At 41.4% G+C, this 26,975-nt stretch overlaps 6 gene segments (V, D, J or C); 4 read left to right on the top strand and 2 right to left on the bottom strand.

Annotated features, from left to right (window-relative positions):
* The first annotated feature begins 2,004 nt into the window (after positions 1–2,004).
* Positions 2,005–2,729, top strand: LOC118234193. The segment is given in 3 exon segments: positions 2,005–2,056; positions 2,257–2,583; positions 2,704–2,729. Coding segments are annotated over 3 exon segments (405 nt in total).
* Positions 2,730–4,917: 2,188 nt separating this feature from the next.
* Positions 4,918–7,260, bottom strand: LOC118233546 (the record flags this gene model as incomplete). The annotated part of the segment is given in 2 exon segments: positions 4,918–5,506; positions 7,158–7,260. Coding segments are annotated over 2 exon segments (423 nt in total), but the record flags the coding sequence as incomplete, so codon positions are not given.
* A 1,382-nt stretch (positions 7,261–8,642) lies between these two features.
* On the top strand, positions 8,643–9,239 carry LOC118233530. The segment is given in 2 exon segments: positions 8,643–8,736; positions 8,932–9,239. Coding segments are annotated over 2 exon segments (360 nt in total).
* A 1,248-nt stretch (positions 9,240–10,487) lies between these two features.
* On the top strand, positions 10,488–11,294 carry LOC118233517. The segment is given in 2 exon segments: positions 10,488–10,570; positions 10,755–11,294. Coding segments are annotated over 2 exon segments (378 nt in total).
* A 9,095-nt stretch (positions 11,295–20,389) lies between these two features.
* Positions 20,390–22,690, bottom strand: LOC118233496. The segment is given in 2 exon segments: positions 20,390–20,978; positions 22,538–22,690. Coding segments are annotated over 2 exon segments (438 nt in total).
* A 2,195-nt stretch (positions 22,691–24,885) lies between these two features.
* On the top strand, positions 24,886–25,617 carry LOC118233520. The segment is given in 2 exon segments: positions 24,886–25,002; positions 25,298–25,617. Coding segments are annotated over 2 exon segments (372 nt in total).
* The last annotated feature ends 1,358 nt before the right edge of the window (positions 25,618–26,975 follow it).

Here is a 26,975-nt window from a genome sequence, read left to right on the forward strand (position 1 = left end):
TTTTATTAAATAAGCATTAACCGTTCATTGAAGAACTACACTTGAGATACTGGCACTTATACACTTGAGAGATCAGTACTTTGTAAATAGTAGGAAAAGATGCACAGATTTAACAAAAGACTGAAGTGGTGAATTGCATTTCGATTACATTTACTGGACCAGAGGTGGGACTCTACACACACAAGTGAAATATCTTGAATGTAAAGCTTGTACGTATTTGAGGTTTTTCCAGGGGTAAATTATAATTAAGGATCGAAATAGATTTTTTGGACATTGGTCAATGTTCCCTTAATTTCGATGATGAGACTCAGAAACATTCTAGGATAATTCATGTCCTGTAGTTGCACAGCATCTTTGGAAATTAATACCGAATACCAATGAGCTACCGGCTACAGAGCATTCAGTGATGAGAGTGGCTCTCTCACCCCCCAGCAGTGTTCCTCCTGCTCTTTCCCAAACTCCAAACTCAGCTCCATCTTCAGCACTGACTTCACTTTCACGCTTGGTTGTGATAAAACTGATACATCATAGGAAATCTCGCTCATTCATTTGCATGGATGCAGGTGTGAGCAAAAGCATTTTTCTTAAGTATCGTCATGATTTACAATAGGAGGGATTTTCATGCTTACTGAAGGCTAATTTAAGTTTAATTTTGGCCAAATTTGAATAAGTAATGCAGGATTGACCCTGTGCTCCCTTCCAAATATTCAAGTAATCAGCATTCTATGGCTGTAGGTGACACCACTATGGGTTGAACTTCTATGCATTAAACAAGCTGCCATTACAATGTGTGACCACAGTGTGGTGAAAGAGAGTTCTGTTTTGCTGCTGATAGAAAAGCACTACAGTATAATGAGGGAGAGGAAACTACAGGACACTGTTTCATAAAGCAGGATTACTGAGTTAGCTGGATAAGTGCACTGAGTAAAACCCGGTACCATCCAAAATATGGCACATGGACTGAAGTAAAAAGAGCTGTTCCGGGTTTTACTCAGCACAATTATCCAGCTAACTCAGTAACCCTGCTTTGTGAAAAAAAAACCCCAGGCTGGTATTGCATTTAGACCGAACCAGTGCAGTTTAAAGCAGCCACACAACAGGGTAGTCTGTCTATATACGCTGAACAGGATCTTAAACTCTCCTCATGTTCATGTAAGTGAGTGATCTTCAGTGGGGGAAAACAAGTGGTTCCTGGGAGAATGTGCATTATGGGAGGTGCAGTTTCTCTGTGCTCTCACAAAGTACTGGAGGACGTTGATAAAATGGGCATGGAAGATGGAAGGCATGACTCAATAAATGTAATCTCAGACAGAAAAAAGAAAGAAAAAAAAATCAGCGAAAAGCAATAATGGGCGTTCCACTGCTACACTGAAGAACATAGCAGTAGAGAGTGAAGTAGAGAGTTCCCTTCTACAGTTAGCACAGTAATCCCTCTGATAACACAAAGAATCTCATTCTAATCATCTGAAAACTATAGTGTTAAATATGAAGGAAGGACCTGCTCATAATGACAAACGGAAAAGCTCACTATAACAGTGTTTTAGTACACATTCTTTTCACAAGGATATATGACATTTGAATCATTTCCTGTGCATGCATAATGTCACTGAATTTTTTATTTCTGATACTGAAACATCTATCAAAACAAACAACACAGATATTTAATAAATGCACATGTTCTGGAATATTAGTCAGTATGCTGTCACCCGTGACAAATTATGGATCTATAAAAGTGCAATCTAATTAAAAAAAAAGTAATTCACTTAACGCATACTATAAATATGCTGTCTGGATAAAAATAGCAGTGAATAGCGTACGTGTCCCAGCCCTCTTTAGACCCACTGCTGTTCACCCAACAGAGCTCCTCTAACTGTGTGTGACAGATTTGAATAGAGGAAGGGGCTTTGCATACCTGTCCTGCTTCACTGCTCTACACACTTTAAGACCCCCAGTACTGATCAGTGACTGTCCAGTCCTTTCACAGACACTGACACAATCAGCATTATGATGATGTCAAACTTTCTACTGCTGGTGATGCTGGGACTCCTTGTACAGGGTGAGAAAGACAAAACTATTTTAACTTGGGGCTTAAGTTATAGTTCACAGTTTCTTTGCTTTCGTCTCAGGACATAAATGTTTTTACTTGAGTTGCCATTGTTATCTCGTCAAAGTAACCTTAATATTGCATGTTGATTTCCAATATTTATCTACATTCATTATTGTACATTGACATCATCTCCTTACTTTGTTTTTCAGAATCAATGTCAGAAATAGTGCTGACTCAGGATCCAGCAGCTCATTCTGTTCAGCAGGGAGACACTGTCTCTGTCAGCTGTACAGCCAGTCAGAGTGTTACAATTGGCTCCTACCACTACCTCAACTGGTACCAGCAGAAACCTGGTCAGGCTCCTAAACTTCTGATTTATCTTGCCACAAGTCGCCAGTCTGGGATTCCTGATCGTTTCAGTGGGAGTGGATCTGGGACTCAGTTTACACTGAAAATCACTGGAGTCCAGGCTGAAGATGCAGGAGATTATTACTGTCAGCAGAGCAGGAGCTCGTCTGACACAGTGATACAGAGCCGTACAAAAACCTCCCTCAGTCAGACTGCACAGAGACTGCGCTGCTGCAGCTGGTACCTTCTGCAGGTGCTGAGGGAGGAAGCACTGTTCTGTGACACCAGTATTTACTGCTGGGCTGTAGGGGGTGACAATGAGCCACAGTCCTGAATTCACACGCCTCTGTACTGACGAGGAGCTGCTCTGTGTCACACAGAACCTATAATAGAGCTGCTGCTGAACCACACACACTTCTGTACGACAACATCACAGGGAACACAGAGTATCATTTCACAAGCAGCAATGATCACCTGGGTGTACTGAGTCCACACAAAAGCTGAGGATGTGTACTTTCTCCTAGAGGAGGAATGAGTGGGATTTCAAATGAACTGCTGTCTGAAGGGTATTTTGAGTTGAATACATACATCAGAGTTTATGTAATTAAAGGTGATTCTATTCAGATGGGATCCTGGTGACATCTCAGCCACGATGCACTGAATCGCAGAATTTATTATTTTCTGCGACAGTATTTCTTTGATTGGCACGATCATCATATTATTTTAAGTTTCAAATTTTGTTATTAGTTATTCAATTTAACCACAACGTAGCATGATACAGCATGGACAGAATTCCATAACAAGCTCCCATATTATTAAATTAGATCATTTTAAACTCAAAAGATATCAATGCATTCATTTTGAATTGATATCCCTTGAGCTTAATGTATTCAGTTGCACAGGTATCCATTATATTTCAGGCATGGGGTCAGTACAGGGTTAGTATTATCAAAACCTGTTTGTGTTTGCTGAATAAATGCAGTGTTGTGTATCTGGAAATTTGAAGGATGGAATATATAAAAGTGTAAGAAAACCCCTCAGATACCCGTCAAGTGTCAAGGTCACCAACTGTAAGAGACCCCTCTGATGCACCAAACAGCAGAAGTATCTGAGTGGAGAAGAAATAGGTGCACTCTTACCTGCTGCTGCATGGAACAGGACTAATTTAATATAAAATTTCAATTATTTTACTCCAAAATAATGTTTTAACCAATAATTTTATAGTTATGGAGACCTCTTTTTCTCCATTCAAGAAGTGGAACAGATACAATTAAATTTTTCACTCCATGAAATCACAAGGAAACACTAAATGGCTAAAACACTCATTGGAGCCACTGAAAATTTTACAATGCAGAAAATACCATTTTTTCGACAATCTTTGGAGAATATGAAATACAAATAAAAATTGTAATCATCAAATTTTTGAATATGTTGTTTTCTAAATATTTATGAATTGAGAATGCATTCTTCTTTACTTTATTCATTGTTGCATTTAAAATGAAACCATAATTATTTCTTGGCTGCTAATCTTCATTTAAAAAATATTTTCTCACTTGAATGCACAATTGAATTTTTAGATTTCACAGTATTTATGATAATAGACATTTTACGTTTTCTTATATTGTGATACTTAAACTTTAAATTTAAGTATCACATTATTTTTCTGCACAGATAAATAAGAGTGCAAGTCCCCTCAGATGTGAAATCTCTAATCTAAGATTCACGCTAAGGCAGGCGTAAGGTACAGCCACATCCTATTTTTAGCTAACTATGAAAATGAGCCCTCCACCTCCTCATGCTCAAACAGCTGTCTCAGTGGTGGGGTATTTTGGGCTGAGAAACTGCAAGCTGTGGGGGTGAAACTCAGATTTGCATATGCAGGGCGGGGCAGGCTGGTTCTGCTGTCCCTCAGTGGGACTGACTCAATCTGGGAGTAGAGCAGCACTGTGGCCAGGTGTCTGGGCCGTCCCCAGGGGGTTAGTGTGAGCAGAGCACACATCCTGCTGCACAGAACTGCACTGAGCGCGCTCACACATCACTGCTCCTCTCAGCAGGCCTCCAGAGCTGGGACTGCCCCTCTTTAACTGATTCCAGATCAGTGATTTCACACACAACCTCTCATCACCTCCATCTGGTCTCAGTCCCCTATGAATTGGTATATACTAATTTTTGTAATTAATTATAATTGTATTTTCCATGAAAAGAAAACTCATGTAATATTTCTAAATGGTTTCTCAATACATTTGTGTCAAATATACTGTACAGACAGGAATGGAAACCTATTTATAATAAAACCACTGACTCAATAAATAAAATATATTCTATTTCAATTAACAGAAAAAGTTCTATTTTATTATCGTATTTGAATTCTTGGGAGTATTCCAAAAGTATTTCAGTGGCAAGAATGTAATTGTGATTTCATCAGAGTGAGGGCTGGCCTCTTGCTGGAATCACTACAGATTTTGCACAAAAACACCAGGAGCACAAAAGTCTATTTTTTATAATAACAGCCAGTAAAACAATAACTTTTCAAAAGATCTTTATTATGTCAATGATTTTTATCTAACAGCTATTGCCAAAATCACACAAACACAAATAAGAAGGCAGGTATGCATATTTGTTGAGGACACAAGCAGAGCACATGTGAGACATTAGCAGTGACAGCTCAGGCTGGAGGAAGGATTCACACACAGGCCCAGCTCAGTGTGCAGCAGTAAGGAGCAGAGAGGCTGAGAGCAGAGCAGGGTAAACACAGTGTGATCAGAGTGTGTGAGCTGGGCCTGCACCCGCCCTACTCAGCACACTCAGCTCTCCTCAGTGTCTGAGGGGGGGCAGACTGGGAGCCCTTTGTGGCCTCACAGGTCAGTGACCCCGCCTTCATCCAGTCATCCGCACTGAGAGTCAGGGAGCTGCTCCAGCTGTACAGGCCGTCCTTCCCCAGGACCCCGGCGCTCCCGGCCACGCCCAAGCTCCTACTGGTACCGTCCACTTTCCAGCGCAGAGTCCAGTCTGACGGGAAGCCCTTGTTGGCCAGACACACCAATGTGGCCTTCCCCTGCTTCACCTCCACACTGGAGGGGGGCAGGACTGTGAGGGCGGGGACTGTGTCACCTGGGAGACACGGCAGAGACAGTGAGGTCAGACGGTGAACACGTCCCCCCCCCCCCCCACCCCCATGTGTCAATCATTCTGTCCTTGCAATGAGACTGAGACGTGAATTGTCATACAGAAGTTATCACTTACAACTAATTTGGAATGTCTGAATAGACTTTATTTGCATTTGCTTTATATTCTACAATATAAAGTACATTGGCATTATTAAAGGTTCTGTCTGCATGCATTCCATTATCGTGACGGTAGTACTTAATGATTAAATTCTTCATCACAACCAGAACTGCTTCTAGTGCAGCACTTTCAATGTACTCCACTTTTGCAGCTTGAACTGTCGATTATTTCAGTATCCCACCATAGACACAATACAATACGCAGAACGTCTTGCAAAAGAATGGATACATACTGATATTCACGCTGAAAACATATAGAATGAACCACCAGGTTCCCGTTGTGTTCCCTCACGTATATGAACTGAACACGCACTCCGGCAGCAAGAAACAATTTTCATAAAACTTTTACATCAAGTTATCAAAAGCATTTGGTAAATATTTTCATTGCATTGGAAATTCCTCGCTTTTTAAAAAAAATCAAAAATATAAACATAATATACTGTAGACTAGAGAATGTTATGACATCAGAACATAAGTCTGTAATGTAACAACATTCGTAATATAATAATGCGATCGCAAATAAACTAAATTAAAATAAAATTTGAATGAATAAAACGATCGGATTTCATAACCAACACAAACGACAAAGTGTATGAAGTAGATGATCCAATTTCATTTTCAAGTGTGAAAAATAAATAACTCTGATTAAATCATTAAAAATTTTTACATTAGGGTTAGGTGGACAACACTATTTTATTCTACATTAATGAGAAAGAGATTGTCGTTTTGCAGACTGTGCCATAAATTACGTTCTCCTACAAAGTGATCCTGCCGACGGCAAGGTAGCCAATGCAATTTAATTTAGTTCATCTCGAGCGCAAAAAAATAGAAAGTTATTGCAGGTCGGTCATCTAAACATCAACAGGCCTACGATGAAGACAAACTGCCTGAAATCTAAATGGGCTAGAATAAAAAGTATTTGACATCATTTGACTAACATTTCTGTTTTCATTCACGCATCTCCAGAATTACAATTTTGATTCACGACATCGAACGTCGGAAAATTACAGCATATTAAAAAAGGAAGGCAAAAACATCGACAGTGAGGGATGTGGAAGAGAATTACTTACGTCCAACTGACAGTTTCGTGCCGCCACCGAAAGTGTACCACAGTGATACAGACTCATTCACGCGCCGTACAAAAACCTCTCACTCTAGAGACACAGCCGACCGTTGGCTTTTCCATTCTTTACGACTTCACGCAGCTTTTCAAAGGTATCGCTTGTAAAAAAAATGTTGCATGTACTTGGATTTGTATGTATCCGACGCAAATGTATAGTACTCTTTTGAGCTTTTCACATGAATATCTTTTATTTTATTTCTAGCTCAACGACTGATTCAGCCGGCAGAAAATAGAATGTGGAATGTAAAATGCAAACAACCCGCAGAAACGTAATGTAAAACGAATGTATTAAAACAGATAGAATCTTCTAATATTTCTGCGGATGATGAAAAGCCTTGTTTGTATAGCCACTTACTGCCGACTTCCAGTTTGGTCCCGCCACCGAAAGTCCACCACAGTGATTCAGTCTGATTAACCGGCTGTACAAAAACCTGCCTGTTGTGCACACTGTTGATCCGTCAGACATGTGTAGCCTTAGGAAGTCCCCTGCTGGAGAATCGTGGAACGACAATGAAGATGTTCGGAAAGCTTATCAACGCAAGCCGTTTCGGTGTACGAGTCATCAATATTAAATATGTTTCAAAATACATTCTGTGACAAATGCTCTTCGATTCAGGTGAAATGATAAATGATGTGACTGTGACAGGTGTAGTAGCGCGAGATGAGCAGAGGAGCGCTGTTCACCTCCTCTTTGGAAAGCGTCATAGTTTCCTGCTATCGTCGAATCCCAGAGGAATTCAGTGCCATGGACAGCCATACAGGTAATCATTCAACCTTTTTTAATTTGAATTTTTCTTAGTCTTACTCAGACCTCATTTTGAACACAACTTAAACAGAAAATATTCTTGATACAATGGCCACTTTAACTTAATTTAGAGTTTTGTCTTGATCAGAGCCAGTTCTATACCAGGGATAATAAGACTGACGTGAAAGTGGAAGTTTCAATCTTGTGTCACTGACAGATCCCAGTCCGTAAAAGTAAACAATAAGACCTCTGTGTATTCCTTGACTCTGTGTGTGCTCAGCTGGGAGACACAGGCTTGGGTCAGCATCTGTGGGGACGATCACACAGCACTAGTGAAGCCGTCCCGGAGTGAAGTCCCCAGGATCTGGGCAGTGGACCTTTTATCTGGCGGTGGGGAGCCTCTATGTGCTGCAGCTGGAGCCTCTCCTGGAAGACAGGCTGCTCCCAGGTGTTGGATAGTTGCTGTAGCTCCAGGGCCTTGACTGGGCTGATCCACTCTGGCCAGCGGCTGCTGTCCATGGTCCTGCACACACTGGGGATCAGGAGAGGTGACAGGAGAGGGAGAGAGAGAGAGAGAGAGAGAGATGGAAGCTGGGCGGGGCATCCAATCCCTGCCTCACAAGAGATAATAACAGCAGTGAATAGAGCACGTGTCTGGAAATCAGGAAACATTCACTGTAATACAGTATTTCACTTTTCATTGATTCTGTATAGATATACAGTAAATGAAAAATTCACTGTGCCTGACTGATGTCCCTGACTGTTTGATCTCTTGTAATGAACCTGTCATCAGTGCACACAATATCTACATTTATTAACCATATATTTCTCAATTATACCTCATATTCAGCCAGTCTTCACTAGTTACACATCTATAATCATGCAGTCAGAATCAGTAATATTTACTTTCAAATACTTGACTAGGTAAAAACAGCAGTGAATAATGCACGTGTCCCAGTCCTCTACAGACCAACTGCTGTTCACACATCGGAGCTCCTCTAACTGTGTGTGACAGGATTTGTATAGAGGAAGGGGCTTTGCATACCTGTCCTGCCTCACTGCTCCACACACTTTAAGACCCCCAGTTCAGATCAGTGACTGTCCAGTCCTTTCACAGACACTGACACAGGCATCATTATGATGATGTCAAATGTTTTACTGCTGGTGATACTGGGACTCTTTGCTCAGGGTGAGATTGACGGATCCAGTTTAACTTTGGATTTTCTATGCTATATTTTCATGCTATATTTTCTTTCTTTACATTTAAAAAAGCAACTTTATCCACAGCATTGTCATATATGTATAGTCAAATTCACCAGAATATTGCACAGTGTTTGAGAATATTAATGTACTTTGACATCCTTTTCCATGTTTTGTTTTTCAGAATCAATGGCAGATATAGTTCTGACTCAGGATCAAGCAGCTCAGTCTGTTCAGCTGGGAGACACTGTCACCATCAGCTGTACAACCAGTCAGAGTGTGGGCAGCAACCTCCACTGGTACCTGCAGAAACCTGGTCAGGCTCCTAAACTTCTGGTTTATTATGCCACAACTCGCCAGTCTGGGATCCCTGATCGTTTCAGTGGGAGTGGATCTGGGACTCAGTTTACACTGAAAATCACTGGAGTCCAGGCTGAAGATGCAGGAGATTATTACTGTCAGCAGGGTTATAGCACGCCGCTCACACAGTGATACAGAGCCGTACAAAAACCTCCCTCAGTCAGACTGCACAGAGACTGCACTGCTGCAGCTGGGACCGACTGCAGGTGCTGAGGGGGAAGTCACTGTTTCTGGAACACCAGTATTTACAACATGGCAGTAGGGGGGCAACAATGAGCTTCAGTTCTGAATGTACCCCTCTCTGTGCTGAAGAGGAGCTGCTCTGTGTCACATACAGAACCTATAGCAGAGCTACTGCTGAAACACACACACTTCTGTACCACAACATCACAGGAAACACATCACAAGCAGCAATGATCACCATATTGCTTTTGAGTTCTGCCAAATGCAGAGGATGTGTACGTTCTCCCAGAGGGGGAATGAGTGAGGTGTCAAATGAATTGCCTCCAGAAATGTATTATGAGCATGTATTCAACACATACACAATAATTTATGTAACTGAAGGTGTTTCTTTTCAGATGGGATTCAGCTGACATCTCAGCTGTCCTGGAAGGAACCTAAGTGTCAGTTATGCATAATTCTGTGAAATATTTTTTTTGATTGGCTTGATAGTCATGTTTCTAAAAATGGTGTGGTTGTGTCAAAAAACCAATGAATATATAAAATATATCCTTTCACCCATTTTTTTCTAATCGGTTATTACCTTGAAAACTTTTACTTCACATAAAACAGCATGAATAGGCTTACATCACAAAATCACACATTAGTAAGCTATGGATCTATTTACATATAACAATTGCACATGCGTGTGTGATTGCAGTTGGACAATTACATTCATTACTGAGAAAGAAGGTCTGTTTATTGAAATAAGAAAACATTCACAATACTACAGTATTTAATTTTAATTCATTTGATATAACTGTAGTACAACAGAATTATTCTTTTGCTTGACTGATGTCTATAACTTTCTGAACTCATGTCAAGAACCTGTCATCAGAGCATACAACATGTGAAATTATTCAACACATATTTTACAATTATATCTCATGATCAGCCTGTCTTCACCTGTTACATATTTATTAATATCATACAGTACAATGTCAGAAACAATAATATTGACATTTGAGTGTTCAACTGGATAAAAACAGCAGTGAGTAAAGCATGAGTCCCAGCCCTCTATACACCCACTGCTGTTCACACATCAGAGCTCCTCTAACTGTGTGTGACAGGATTTGTATAGAGGAAGGTGCTTTGCATACCTGTCCTGCCTCACTGCTCTACACACTTCAAGACCCCCTGTTCTGATCAGTGACTGTCCAGTCATTTCACAGACACTGACACAGGCAGAAATATGATGATGTCGGTCTTCCTACTGCTGGTTACACTGGGACTCTTTGTAGAAGGTGAGAAAGATGGAATTATTTTAACTTGGGATTTTAGTTATAGTTCACATATTTGTTGTTTATTTTTCACAACATAACTGTTTTCACAACAGAGCCATTATTGTCTGGCCAGAGTTACCAGAATATTACAGTGGTTGACTATATTGATTTGTACTGACATCCATTTCCTTGTGCTCTTTTTCAGAATCAATGGCAGATGTAGTTCTGACTCAGTCTCCATCAGCTCAATCTCTTCAGCAGGGAAACACTGTCTCTATCAGCTGTACAGCCAGTCAAAGCGTTTTCAACAATGACCATATTTCCTGGTACCTGCAGAAACCTGGTCAGGCTCCTAAACTTCTGATTTATCTTGCCACAAAACGCCAGTCTGGGATTCCTGATCGTTTCAGTGGGAGTGGATCTGGGACTCAGTTCACACTGAAAATCACTGGAGTCCAGGCTGAAGATGCAGGAGATTATTACTGTCAGAGTGACCACTACATCAACAGTAAAAGTATATTCACACAGTGATACAGAGCTGTACAAAAACCTCCCTCAGTCAGACTGCACAGAGACTGCACTGCTGCAGCTGGGACCTACTGCAGGTGCTGAGGGGGGAGCCACTGATCTGGAACACCAGTATTTACAGCTGGGCTGTAGGGGGCGACAATGAGCCACAGCCCTGAATGCACACCTCTCTGTGCTGAAGAGGAGCTGCTCTGTGTCACATACAAAACCCATAGCAGAGCTGATGCTGAAACACACATACTTCTATACCACTACATCACCGGAAACACATAGAATCATTTCACAAGCAACAATGATGACCAGGTTTGGCTGAGTTCACCCAATATCAGAGTATGTGAACATTCTCCCAGAAGTGGAATGAGAGGGATATTCAAATTAATTTCTTTCAGAAAGGTATTTTGATTATGTATTCAATACATAGATGATAACTGGTTACCTGCATGTCACCCAGTGCATGCTGGGATAGGCTCCAGAACCCCCCCCCCCCCCCCCCCCCCCCCCCCCGCGACCCTGCCCAGGATAAGCAGGTATAGATAATGGATGGATGGATGGATGGATGATAACTGGTGTCATTAAAGGTATTTATTTTCAGATGGGATCAAACTGATGTCTTCGCTGTGCAGTCAATTTTAAATTCATCATCTCCAATTGCACTAAATTTGGTATGCTGTCATGTTCCGGTGTTCCTGTCTGCGTTTTCCCTGTTGGGCCGCCAGATGGCGGCACTTCTGTTTTGTGTCCTGTTCCCCCCTGTTAATTGTATTATTGGTTCTCGTTATTCCATCATTGTTCCCACCTGTGTCTTGTTATCCCCTCCTTCTGGTTTGATTGTTTTTTGAGTTCACCTGTGTCTTGTTACCCCTTGTCTATTTAAGTTCTCTGTTCCCTTGACTCGGGTGCTGGTTCCTTGTGTTTGTTTCCGATTTCTGTTTGCAAACCGTATTTACCTGCCTGTGTTTGTTCTGACTTGTGTTTTGTTTCAGACCGATTATACCTGCCTGTGTTTTGTTTGACCTTTCCTTGTGCTCTGCCTTCCCGTGTTCTGCCCTGTCTGTGTTCTGCCCTGCCCGTGTTTGTGAGTTCCTCTTGTTTTCTGTTTTATTTCGATTTTTTATGAGTTTGTGTTTTTGCCCATTGTGGCCTTTGTTCCCTGTTTGTTTGCCTATTGTTAGTAAAGTCTTTGTTAATTTTCCCCTTTTTGAGTTTGTCTTTTGTTCCTCTGCGTTTGGGTCCCCCCTACCCGTACCGTGACAGTATGCCTAATTTGCAAACTATGTCCAAGCATGCTCATATATGGTCCTACTGCCAGCTCAGGAGAGTGACAGCTCACATTTCTCCTCAAAACGACACAGTACCACCCAGCTGCTTTGTTTCACACTGCAGCCACAAGAGCTGCGCACACACTGAAAAGGGGTGGAGGAGATCCAATCATAGGCGTGCGCAGGGGGCAAGCCACTGGTGCCCGGACGGCCAACAGCGATTTGCTCAAGCAACACTGCTCTCCCCATCGACTGAATCCCTTCCGTCAACCCCTTGGCTGACACAGAGCTAGTTGTGCATCAACCCAGCAGGATATCTGGCCACAGTCAGTCTGAAACAATGGCACTCACTAATGTACCGCATAATAAAGCTAACCGTGGAATTGATGTGGATAACTTAATTGTCATAAAAAACACGGCACGCTGCTACTAATCATAGTGAACCATCCTTAAAAAGTGGACTATTAAATGTTAGATCACTCACTCCAAAAACAGATCTTGTCAACAAATTGATAATAGACCATAATCTCAGTGTATTATGTCTGACTGAAACTTGGCTAAGACCTGATGAATATGTTGCGATTAATGAAGCGTCTCCTGTGGGTTTCATAGGTACTCAGGTGTCACGTCCATCAGGCAGAGGGGGAGGCGTTGCAGCTATTTATCAGTCCTTATTGAGTCTAGCGCCTAAGCATGGATATATGTTCTCCTCTTTTGAAGTTCTTATTACTAACTGTGTACAGCCCGATCTAGCTAATAAAAGTGCTAGCGGGCAGTCCTTTCTTCTTGTGTCTGTTTACAGGCCACCTGGGCCTTACTCTGATTTCTTAAGGGAATTTGCTGAGTTTTTATCACACCTTGCAATTTTAGCGGATAAGGTCATAATTGTTGGTGATTTCAACATACATGTGGATATAAATGGTGACCCCGTACTGTCAGCCGACCGTAACTCTGTGTCGGTTCTTGTGCTCCTTGACCTGAGTGCAGCTTTTGACACAATTGACCATGGCATTCTACTGGACAGACTTCAGGCCTGTGTTGGACTTTATGGACAGGCACTCGCATGGTTTGGATCATACCTATGTGACAGGAAACAGTTTGTCAAATTAAAAGAAGAAGAGTCCAGCTCCTCAATAATGAAATAAGGTATTCCACAAGGATCAGTACTAGGACCAGTACTCTTCTCGCTATATATGCTACCACTTGGCAATATTATCCGGGCACATGGCGTAGAGTTCCACTGTTATGCGGACGATACCCAGATTTATATTTCAATGAAACCTGGCGAAGCACTGCCGCTTTCACAGTTAGAGGCCTGTATTGTAGATATCAAGGTTTGGATGCTTTCAAATTTTCTGCTCTTAAATTCAGACAAGACTGAAATGTTGGTTTTAGGTCCCAAAATATTAAGGGAGAAATTGTCTACTCTCACCTTAAACTGTGATGGTTGTTTGGCTGAACCTAATATGGTCGTTAAAGACCTTGGTGTCACCATTGATCCTGATCTATCTTTTGACACCCATATAAAAAACATATCCAGAATTGCCTTCTTTCAGCTTCGCAACATAGCTAAAATTAGACATTTCCTGTCAGTCGGGGATGCTGAAAAAATGAACCATGCGTTTGTTCCGTCTAGGTAGGTTACTGTAACACCCTGCTTTCTGGCTGCCCTAATAACTCGTTAAAGAGTCTCCCGCTTGTGCAGAATGCAGCTGCTTGTATCTTGACCAGAACTAAGAAGTATGAGCACATTACACCAGTACTAGCATCGCTTCACTGGCTACCCATTAAGCATAGAATAGACTTCAAGGTTTTGCTCCTGACTTTTAAAGCTCTGCATGGACGTGCACCTGTGTACATATCTAACCTGCTCCTACCTTATAAGCCCACAAGGTAACTCCGATCCCAAGACGCAGGCTATTTGGTAGTCCCAAGAATTTCCAAAAACCTAAAAGGTGGTAGGGCTTTCTCCTACAGGGCCCCACTACTGTGGAACCAGTTTCCAAAATTTCTAAAGGAGTCAGACACAGTCTCAATATTTAAATCTAGATTAAAAATGCACCTCTATGCTCAGGCTTACAATCAGTTGTAGTCTGGAGACAGGGTGTAGCCTGTAGTCATAGAGCTTTGTAGGTGGCAATCCTTTCCTTACTGTCACCTGTCAATCAGCTGTGACCCGACTTTACATGGGCTGGCTCTTTTATAGGCGGGTATGGTTGTCTACCCCTCATGACTGCATGGGCTCTCCATCCCTGTCCTAGTAGATATGCAGCCATATTCTACTCCTGGCGGGGTCCCCCCAATACATACCACTGCCACCTTACTCACTGTCTGCTATATTGCAAATTCCCTAATTGCCGTTTCTGCCCTCTTCCCCACGCTGCCGGAGGGGCTCTTGCCCCAACCCTCGAGAGTGCTTCGATAGTCATCTGATCTCCCCCACCTCTGCGGTCCAGCCCCTCTTTGTCATTGCCTCCACCCTGCCCACATCTGTCGCCACCTGCTGTTCCCCATCTCCGCCACCCGGCCCCACCCATCATCTGAGCCACATCACATATCTTATAAAACTGGCTGACATGCTGGTCACCAGTTGGCACCCTGAGCCGACCAGAGGAGGATGGGTTTCCCCCTTGAGCCTGGTTCCTTCCAAGTTTTCGTCCCATCTGCCACACGGAGTTTTTCCTTGCCACTGTTGCCTTAGGCTTGCTCCTGTGGGGGTTTAGGCCAGGGTTGTCTGTAAAGCGTATTGTGACAACTGCTGTAAAATACGCTATACAAATAAAATTTGATTGATTTGATTTGATTGATTGCTTGTTGTGTAAATACAACTGCAGAAAATAAAGAGAAGCAAAGTTTTCTGACTGAAACCAGGAAACATTCACATTAATGGAGTATTTCACTTTTCATTAATTCTGTATGGATATTTTGTAATTGAATAATTCCCTGTGCCTGTCTGATGTCCTTGACTTTCTGAACTCTTGCAATGAATCTGACATCAATGGACACAATACGTGAATTTATTCAACACAATCATAAGTCATATTCAGCATGTCTGAACCAGTTACACATCTTTAATCATACAATACAATGTCAGAAACAGTAAAGTTGGCGTTCTATTGTTGTACTGGAAAAAATGAAGTGAACAGTGCATGTGTCCCAGCCCTCTGTAGACCCACTGCTGAGCTCCTCTAACTGTTTGTGAAAGGATTTGTTTAGATGAAGGGGCTTTGCATACCTGTCCTGCCTCACTGCTCCACACACTTTAAGACCCCCAGTACGGATCAGTGACTGTCCAGTCCTTTCACAGACACTGACACAGGCAGCACTATGAGGATGTCAAACTTTTTACTTCTGGTAATGCTGGGACTCCTTGTACAAGGTGAGAAAGGCAAATCTATTTTTAGTTGGGATTTTGGTTATAGTTCACATTTTCTTTTATACTTCTCACAACACAACTGTTTTTACAAAAAATGCCCTTATTGTATCACCAAATCCACCAGAATATTGCATGTTGTTTGTCAGTATTATTATGATTGTCATCCACTTCCATGATTTGTTTTTTTAAAATCAATGGCAGATGTAGTTCTATTCAGCTGGGAGACACTGTCTCTATAAGCTGAACAACCAGTCAGAGTGTGGGCAGCTGGCTCAGCTGGTACCTGCAGAATCCTGGTCAGGCTCCAAAACTTCTGATTTATCTTGCCACAACTTGCCAGTCTGGGATTCCTGATCTTTCAGTGGGAGTGGATCTGGGACTCAGTTTACACTGAAAATCACTGGGGTCCAGACTGAAGATGCAGGAGATTATTACTGTCAGAGTGCACATGAAATCAGTGGTAGCTGGGTGTTCACACAGTAATACAGAGCCGTACAAAAACCCCCCTCAGTCAGACTGCACAGAGACTGCACTGCTGCAGCTGAGACCTACTGCAGGTGCTGAGGCACTGATCTGGAACACCGAGCTATGGTTGATTATCTTAAAAATGATTAATGATTATCATGTATTTTAATTTCAGTGTATCCAAACTTTTAATAAGGAATGTAATTTTGAATAATTTTCAATGACTGTGCTTCATAATCTCACCCTGGCCAATCGACATTTGTTGTTCTGATACAGTGCACTGACATAATATATCACATTTTTAAATAAATTTATTCTTAAGACGTTTAATACAAGATATCACAGCATGAATCAGCAGTAAACAGCAGGCAGTCCATCACAGTGGAGTCACTCAGTCCAGAGCTCTCCCAGCACACATCACACAGGCTGCTGTTACACACCCTGACCAATCAGAGCTCCACTGCTGCTTCTGATCTGATCCTCTATCACCATACTAAAAGAGCACAAACTACAGTCTGATAGGCACTGCTGACCAATCCTGTGAGCCGCTGTGTAGAAGGGAACACATCATTATCTGCATGGTCACCTTAGGAGGGAGGGATTCATTCAGCTCAGTCGTCCCTCTCTGAGGACAGAGTGATTCCTCTGGTTGACTGTGTGCCTGCAGTCTGCCTGTACCAGCTGCACAGTGTGAGCTCCCAGATTCAGTGGCTGTGCTGCTCAGCTGGCTGAGAGCAAAATGAAAATTAGAGGCTGCTGGCAGCACATGGGAAAGAGCAGGATTTTCTGTGCTCTCCAGATTTCAGGGAGGAATTACTGTTTGGGACAAAAATGATAATAAATCTTTATTTAAAATGTAGAATACGTTTTTCAAGGTTGGTGCTGTTGTTTGAATATTGAAAAAGAAAGCATCTTCATTGCTTGTTGTAAAAATACAACTTCACTAGATACTGAGAAAGAAGGTCTTTTGCGTGAAAATAGGGAACATTGACAGTTTACAGTATTTCACTTTTCATTAGTTATATATTGATATTCTGTAAATTAATCATTCCCTGTACCTGATGGATGTTATTCACTTTCCAAACTCTTGTAATGAACCTGCCATGAAAGCATACAGAACAATGTCAAAAACAATAATATCGTCATTTTAGTGTTTGACTGTGTAAAAACATCAGTGAATAGTGCACATGTCCCAGCCCTCTACAGACCTACTGCTGTTCACACATCAGAGCTCCTCTAACTGTGTGTGACAGGATTTGTATAGAGGAAGGGGCTTTGCATACCTGTCCTGCCTCACTACTCCACACACTTTAAGACCCCCAGTACTGATCAGTGGCTGACCAGTCCTTTCACAGACACTGACACAGGCAGCATTATGATGATGTCAAACGTTTTACTGCTGGTGATGCTGGGACTCTTTGCTCAGGGTGAGATTGACGGATCCAGTTTAACTTTGGATTTTCGTCATGCTATATTTTATTTCCTAACTTTTAACAAAGCAACTTTGTTCACAGCATTTTCATAAATGTATAGTCAAATTTACCAGAATATTGCACAGTGTTTGAGAATATTAATGTGCATTGACATCCATTTCCATGTTTTGTTTTTCAGAAGCAATGGCAGATATAGTTTTGACTCAGGATCCAACAGCTCGGTCTGTTCAGCTGGGAGACACTGTCTCTATTAGCTGTACGGTCAGTCAGAGCGTTCACGGTGGCAACTGGCTCCACTGGTACCAGCAGAAACTTGGGCAGGCTCCTAAAAATCTGATTTATCTTGCCACAATTCGCCAGACTGGGATTCCTGATCGTTTCAGTGGGAGTGGATCTGGGACTCAGTTTACACTGAAAATCACTGGAGTCCAGGCTGATGATGCAGGAGATTATTACTGTCAGAGTATTCACTACATCAACAGTAAATATATATTCACACAGTGATACAGAGCCGTACAAAAACCTCCCTCATTCAGACTGCACAGAGGCTGCACTGCTGCAGCTGGGACCTACTGCAGGTGCTGAGGGGGGAGGCACTATTCTGGGACATAGTGCCAGTGGACCAGTAGGGGGCGACAATGAGCTTCTGCCCTAAATTATTGCCTCTCTGTACTGAAGAGGAGCTACTCTGTGTCATGCACAGAACCCATAGCAGAGCTGCTGCTGAACCACACACACTACTGTACCTCAGCATCACAGGAAACACGTCGTATTTCAGCTCACAAGGAGCAATGATCACATGGAGTTCACCCTTAGCAGAGGATGTGTACTATCTCCTAGAGGAGGAATGAGTGGGATTTCAAATGAACTGCTGTCTGAAGGGTATTTTAAGTTGAATACATACATCAGAGTTTATGTAATTAAAGGTGTTTCTGTTCAGATGGGATCCTGGTGACATCTCAGCCACGATGCACTGAATCGCAGAATTTATTATTTTCTGCGACAGTATTTCTTTGATTGGCACGATCATCTTTTTTTTTTTAAGTTTCAAATTTTCTCGTTAGTTATTCAATTTAAACACAACTTTGCATGATACAGCATGGACAGAATTCCATAACAAGCTCCCATATTATTAAATCTGATAATTTTAAACTCAATGGATATCAATGCATTCATTTTGAATTGATATCCCTTGAGCTTAATGTATTCAGTTGCACAGGCATCCATTATATTTCAGGCATGGGGTCAGTACTGGGTTAGTATTACCAAAACCTGTTTGTGTTTGCTGAATAAATGCAGCATTGCGTATCTGGAAATTTGGATGGAATATATAAAAGTGTAAGAAAACCCCTCAGATACCTGTCAAGTGTCAAGATCACCAACTGTAAGAGATCCCTCTGATGCACCAAACAGCAGAAGTATCTGAGTGTAGTCTTACCTGGTGCTACATGGTACAGCACTAATATAATATTTTTCAATTATTTTACTCCAAAATAATATTTTTAACCTGTAACAGTTATGGGGACCTATTTTTCTCCATTCAAGAAGTGCAACATATACAATAAAATTTTTCAGTCGATGAAATCACAAGGAAACATTTAAATGACTAAAACATTCATTGAAGCCACTGAACATTTTGAAATGCAGAAAATACAATTTTTTCAACAATCTTTGGAGAATGTGAAATACAAATAGAAATTGTAATCATCAAATGTTTGAATATGTTGTTTTCTGAATATTTATGAATCGAGAATGCATTCTTCTTTACTTTATTCATTGTTGCATTTAATATGAAAGCATAATTATTTATTGGCTGCTAATCTTCATTTAAAAAACATTTTCTCACTTGAATGCACAATTGAATTTTTAGATTTCACAGTATTTATGATTATAAACATTTTAAGATTTCATATATTGTGATACTTAAACTTTAAATTTAAGTATCACATTATTTTTCAGCAACAGATAAGTAAGGGTGCATGTTTACTCACACGTGAAATCTCTAATCTATTCTTAGCTAACTATGGAAATGAGCCCTCTACCTTCTCAAGCTCAAACTGCTGTCTCAGTGGTGGGGTATTTTGGGCTGAGAAACTGCAAGCTGTGGGGGTGAAACTCAGATTTGCATATGCAGGGCGGGGCTGGTTCTGCTGTCCCTCAGTGGGACTGACTCAATCTGGGAATAGAGCAGCACTGTGGCCAGGTGTCTGGGCCGTCCCCAGGGGGTTAGTGTGAGCAGAGCACACATCCTGCTGCACAGAACTGCACTGAGCGCGCTCACACATCACTGCTCCTCTCAGCAGGCCTCCAGAGCTGGGACTGCCCCTCCTTAACTGATTCCAGATCAGTTATTTCACACACAACCTCTCATCACCTCCATCTGGTCTCTGGCTGAGTCTCTTATAAATTGGTATATAATAATTTCGTAATTTATTATAATTGTATTTTCCATGAAAAGAAAAGTCATGTAATATTTCTTAGTGGTGTCTCAATACATTTGTCAAATATACTATACAGACAGGAATGAAAACCTATTTAGAATTAAACCACTGACTCTATAAATGATATATATTTATTTCCAATTAACACATTTTTAAAGTTGTATTTTTATTATCTTATTTGAATTCTTAGGATTATTGCAAAAATATTTTCAGTGGCAAGAATGTAATTGTGATTTTATCAGAGTGAGGGCTGGTCTCTTGCTGGAATCACTACAGATATTGCACAAAAACACCACTAGCACAAAGTCTACTTTTTATAATAACAGCCAGTCAAACAATAACTTTTCAAAGAATCTTTATTATTTCAATGACTTTTATCTAACAGCTATTGCCAAAATCACACAAACACAAATAAGAAGGCAGGTATGCATATTTGTTGAGGACACAAGCAGAGCACATGTGAGCCATTAGCAGTGACAGCTCAGGCTGGAGGAAGGATTCACACACAGGCCCAGCTCAGTGTGCAGCAGTAAGGAGCAGAGAGGCTGAGAGCAGAGCAGGGTAAACACAGTGTGATCAGAGTGTGTGAGCTGGGCCTGCACCCGCCCTACTCAGCACAGTCAGCTCTCCTCAGTGTCTGAGGGGGGGCAGCCTGGGAGCCCTGTGTGGCCTCACAGGTCAGTGACCCCGCCTTCATCCAGTCGTCCGCACTGAGAGTCAGGGAGCTGCTCCAGCTGTACAGGCCGTCCTTCCCCAGGACCCCGGCGCTCCCGGCCACGCCCGAGCTCCTACTGGTACCGTCCACTTTCCAGCGCAGAGTCCAGTCTGACGGGAAGCCCTTGTTGGCCAGACACACCAGTGTGGCCTTCCCCTGCTTCACCTCCACACTGGAGGGGGGCAGGACTGTGAGGGTGGGGACTGTGTCACCTGGGAGACAGGGCAGAGACAGTGAGGTCAGACAGTGGACATGCCCCCATGTGTCAATCATTCTGTCTGCACAATGAGACATGAATGTGATACAGAAATTATCAGGCATTATACTCAGGCAGTGGCTGAAGTGAGTTTATCCCGATTCACCTCACATTGCAGAATAAAATGCATCCTGACACGATTAAATATTCAGTCTGCTTTTTTTTAGTTATTATAATTATTATTATTATAAACTGTGAGTGCCCTTTATAATGAGAATTTTTTGCGCTGCAACGGAACTCTTTATTAAAGGTTTAATTGCATTCTCCAGCTCTTGTACAGCTTGACCTGCTTTTGTAAATTATAAATCAGTTCCCTAAATAATATCTGCTAACGAAAGAATAAATAAATGCATAATGGCATTAAACACTGATAATCTACAGAATGAATCACATTTTCTGAAGTTTCCTTTGTGTTCCTTCTCATTTATGAACTAAACACGCAGTCTGAAAACAGCATTACCAACTTTTCTTAAACCTTACTACAATGTATCAAATAGAAAAACTAATTCAGCAAAAATGGAAATTTCTCACATTTTTAGCACTGAAACCAATATTCAGTAGCCTACAGAATGCTACGACATGACTTATTATTATTGTATTTATTTATTTTTAATTACGTGGATAACAGTCGCATTGCATGTCACTGAGAAAACGATGATGTTCGTAGTTCCTTCGACTGTACCATTAATACCATTAGACTGTTCAAAAATCAATAAAGCCGTTGTGATCATATGGACGTGAAGTACACCAATGCAATTTATTTAGTCCATCTGGAGCACAACATCGAAAAGGCATGGACTGCATCTGACAATCGGTACTGTCATCTAAGTATCAAACCCGAAGACTGACAGACTGAAGTCAAAAATGGCTAGATTAAAAAGAATTTGAGAATTTTTTATCCACGTATCACAACAATGATTAGCAATTCGATTCACAACGTCTAACGTCGGAAGATTTACAGCATATTTTAAAAGAAAGCAAAAACACCGCTAAGGATGGATCTGAAAGAGAATTACTTACGTCCAACTGACAATTTTGTTCCGCCACCGAAAGTCCTCCACAGTGACACAGACTCATTCACCCGCCGTACAAAAATCTCTCACTCAAGCGACACAGCTTTCCTTTACCCTTTCCCGTTCTTTCTGACCATTTTTTAAAATGTTACGTGTACTTTGATTTTTAAATATTTTACGCAAACGCAGCTTAGCTACTTTGTTGAGCTTTTCACGTGCATGTTCTTTTTTCTGTCCAGCTGAACACCTGATTCAGCTTGAATTATATAAAATGTGGAATGCTTACAATGAGAAAAAAGCTATTTGTGAAGTGAATTAAAATTAATTCAGAAGGATTTGAGATCAATTGCCAATCTTGCAAATAGTAATTAAGCCTACTGTTTTTTGTTAATTCACGCATCACAAAAATTATTAGAATTTTGATTTATATCGTCGGAAAATTGCAGCATCTTAAAATGAAACAAAAATTGATAGTGATGGGTCTGAAAGAGAAATTACTTACGTCCAACTGACAGTTTTGTTCCGCCACCAAAAGTGACCCACAGTGATGCAGACTCATTTACCCGCCGTACAAAAACCTCACACTCAAGAGACAGCCGTTTGCCTTTGCCTTTTTTCATTCTTTCTGACTTTACGTGGCTTTTGTTTGTTGCATTTGTTACATGTTACATGTTCTTTGATTTGTGTACACTATATCCTCTGCAAATGTAGTTTTACTTTTACTGTTTTTTTTCCGTCTAACTGAACTACTGAAACAGCTTGAATGGGATAAAATGTGTAATTTACCATGCTAACACTTCGTTAAAACTGGTAAAATCTGCTCGAATTTTCTAAATTTTTTGTGGAAAAAGCTTAGAAAGTCGGGTTGTGTCGCCACTTACTGCCGATTTCCAGTTTGGTCCCGCTACCGAAAGTCCACCACAGTGATTGAGTCTGATTAAATGGCCGTACAAAAACTTGCCTGATCTGATCTTGTTGTACAGATCGTTGAACTAACAGACTGAGTAGTGTTAGAAAGTCCTCTGCTGGAGAATCTTGGTAGAACAATTAAAATGCTGTTCTGTAAGCTGTATAGCTCGTGTCCTCATCATTAAGTTTGAAATATTAATATTAAATATGTTTCAATACCCATTCTGTAATTCAAGTGCCCTGACTCAGACGAAATGTTAAATGATGCGACTGTGACAGGACTAGTAGCGCGATATGAGCAGATGAGCCCTCATCACCTCCTGTATGGAGTCACAGATTCCTGCTATTCCTGAACCCCACAGACATTCAGTAACCATGGACAGCCACAATGGTTATTCTTCAACTTCTTTTCACATTTTTAAAAAATTTTACTCAGACCTCTTTTCGAAGACAACCTAAAAAGAAAACATTTTTAGCCAATGGTCACTTTAACTTCATTTTAATTTTTTCCTTCATCAGCACCACTGTTATCCCTGAGGTAATAACGCTGATAAGTGGAAGTTTCAATCTGGTGCTGAATTCTGATGGTGCTGCTCCTGACTGGCCAGTAACTCCACAGGCCAGTGTGTAATTGGCCATAGTGCTGATCAGAAAGGGAGGGTGTCAGTTGGCTCAGCTGTTCTTGCCTCATCATGTAAGAGTGACTCTGGTTATTTGGTCCTCCACAGGCTGCCTGCTTCCTGCCTCTGTGTCAACTGCACAAGATGCACAGGCCTCCAGCTCAGTGCCTGTGCTGCTGAGTCTGTGCATTGCAGTAAAGACATGGTGGGTAACAGCACACACATTGGGGGAGAGTGAATGATTTTCAGCACTATCCAGGATGGAGTTATAACTGTGTCCATCGAGGATCTGAAATAAATGTTTTCATTCATGATGTAGGCTTTCAAATATGATTTGTCATCTCAAACTAGAGCAAAATTCTAGTCTGTATTCAATTAACTAGAGCAAAATTCTAGTCTGTATTCAATTAATGTGTGTGCTTATCTTTTACATGAAAATGATAGCATTACACTTCTTCTAGCAAGTTGGGATTTATCATTGTTGAACTTGTCAAATTGTGTTTGTGAAGGCAAAATCCAGATTTGAATGTAAATCTAAGCGAAAGTGAAGCAGTGCTCTCTGAATCCAGGACTTCCCAATCCCAGTGCCTGGCTAATTATTCACAATGATACCAACTACAGAACTGAAGAAAACATACATTATTAACGCTTGGAAATCATTTAGAGCTTTAAAATGTGTAATAGCACATTTTGAGATCTTTATAATGTCTAATGCTGCCAGCTTTGTATTTGATAAACACAGAAGTTAAGCAGTAAGGAAAAAAACTGTGTAGTGGTTTCTTCAGCTGGAGTGAAAGGGTTACAGGTGAGAACAGACTCCCAGTTTCCTGGGGTTCACTGAGGGCCACAGACAGTCAGCATCTGTGGGGAGAATCACACACCGTTAGTGAAGCAGTCCCACAGTGAGGGCCCCAGGCTCTGGGCAGTGACCCTTTGATCAGGAGGTGGGGTAGGGGTCTAAGTGCTGCAGCTGGAGCCCCTCCTGGAAGAGCCTGCTCCCAATCACTGAAGAACTGGTGTAATTACTGCGGTTCTGTTTGGGCTGCTTCTCTCTGGCCTCTGGCTGTACCGATTGTCATGATCCTGCAGACACTGGAAATTGGGAGAGGTGACAGGAGAGAGAGAGAAAACAAGCACAGCTGGGCGGGGCACCCAGTCCCTGCATCACAATGGGTTAAAACAGCAGTGAATAGTGCATGTAACCCAGCCCTCTACAGACCAACTGCTGTTCACACATCGGAGCTCCTCTAACTGTGTGTGACAGGATTTGTATAGAGGAAGGGGCTTTGCATACCTGTCCTGCCTCACTACTCTACACACTTTAAGACCCCCAGTACTGATCAGTGACTGTCCAGTCCTTTCACAGACACTGACACAGGCAGCAGTATGATGAGGTCAGTCTTTCTACTGCTGGTGACGCTGGGACTCCTTATACAGGGTGAGAAAGACAGATCCATCGTAACTTGGCTTTTTGATTTTTGTTCGCATTTACATTGCATAATTTTGAAACGTTTTACTGCTGGTGATACTGGAACTCCTTGTAGAGGGTGAGAAAAATGGGTGCATTTTCACTTGTGATTTTGGTTATTGTTCACATATTCTTTGATTACACATCACAACAGAAATGTTTTCACAACAGTTGCCATTATGTTATAGGCAAATTAACCTGAATATTGCACATTATCTGAAATATGTATCTGCATTGACATCCATTTTCATATTTTGTTTTTCAGAATCAATGGCAGATGTAGTTCTGACTCAGGATCCAGCAGCTCGGTCTGTTCAGCTGGGAGACACTGTCTCTATCAGCTGTACAACCAGTCAGAGCGTTAATAGAGGTGGCAACCACTACCTCCACTGGTACCAGCAGAAACCTGGTCAGGCTCCTAAACTTCTGATTTATTATGCCACAAGTCGCCATTCTGGGATTCCTGATCGTTTCAGTGGGAGTGGATCTGGGACTCAGTTTACACTGAAAATCACTGGAGTCCAGGCTGAAGATGCAGGAGATTATTACTGTCAGCAGAGTCATAGCACGCCGCTCACACAGTGATACAGAGCCGTACAAAAACCTCCCTGAGTCAGACTGCACAGAGACTGCGCTGCTGCAGCTGGGACCTACTGCAGGTGCTGAGGGGGGAGGCACTGATCTGGAACACCAGTACTGTCAGCTGGGCTGTAGGGGGCGACAATGAGCCACAGCCCTGAATGCACACCTCTCTGTACTGAAGAGGAGCTGCTCTGTGTCACACACAGATCCCATAGCAGAGCTGCTGCTGAAACACACACACTACTGTACCACAACATCACAGGAAACAGAGTATATCAACTCACAAGCAGCAATCATCTCCATATTGCTCTTGAGTTCCACCAAATGCAGAGGATGTGTACTTTCTCCCAGAGGGGGAATGAGTGGGGTTTCAAATGAATTGCTTCCAGAAAGCTATTATGAGTATGTATTCAGTTCATTCATGATGATTAATTATTAATGGTGCATGTATTCTGGTGGAATCCTTGTTTCATAACAGCTGTGCTGGACTGAATCACAGTCTCAGATTTGACTGTTTTTGAGATATAATTTTTTTGATTTCACTGATCATCATTTTTGTAATAATCAGTGAAAATGGTCATTGTGTGACTCAAATGAGTGATTCCAAAGCACATTGCCTTCGGTTTTTACGAAGGATAAAAGTAGCAAATATCATTATTATTTATCACCCTTTAAGCATTTTCTTACTTCATACAAAACAACATGAATAAAATTCAATGAAAAAGTCACTTGTTATTAGTCAGGGGATTTTTTTAACTTAAGGGACATGAAGCAGTTGCACATGCATCCATCATATTTCAGGCTTGGATTAGGTATTGGATTAACAAAACCAGAACATGTCATAGTTCAGTGAACAAATGTAGCATTGTGTGCCTAGAATTTTCAAACAGAGGGAATGTAAAACCAGCAAACATGTCTGATTCACACAGAATTAAAGTCATGAATACCAGTAAAGCAGTCACCCTCAGTGGGGTGCCTCACCTTATTCAGAAGAGATGAGGGTGATCTGCATGTGTAACTACAGGACACATAAGGGCTCTTACACACACCATACAGACAGTGAATACTGCATCACTCCCTTTGTAAACCCATTGAGTTACTGCTGTAATCTTGTGAAAGAAATGTAATGATATAGCTGAAAGATGAAGGTGGAACATGAAATGTGCATTGATGTAGCATTATTTATCATGCAATTTAAAAACTGAGAATGAGATAAATCAGGAAACATTCAAAATAATATTGTATTTCAGTTTTCATTAATTCCAGATGGATATACTTCAACTGAATAATTCAAAGCGCCTAACTGATGTCCTTGACTTTCTGATCTCCCATAAAGAAACTGCAATACTAACATGCAATGT

This window comes from Anguilla anguilla, chromosome 8 (genome assembly GCF_013347855.1).
Source record: "Anguilla anguilla isolate fAngAng1 chromosome 8, fAngAng1.pri, whole genome shotgun sequence".
In the NCBI taxonomy this organism is placed as follows: domain Eukaryota; kingdom Metazoa; phylum Chordata; class Actinopteri; order Anguilliformes; family Anguillidae; genus Anguilla; species Anguilla anguilla.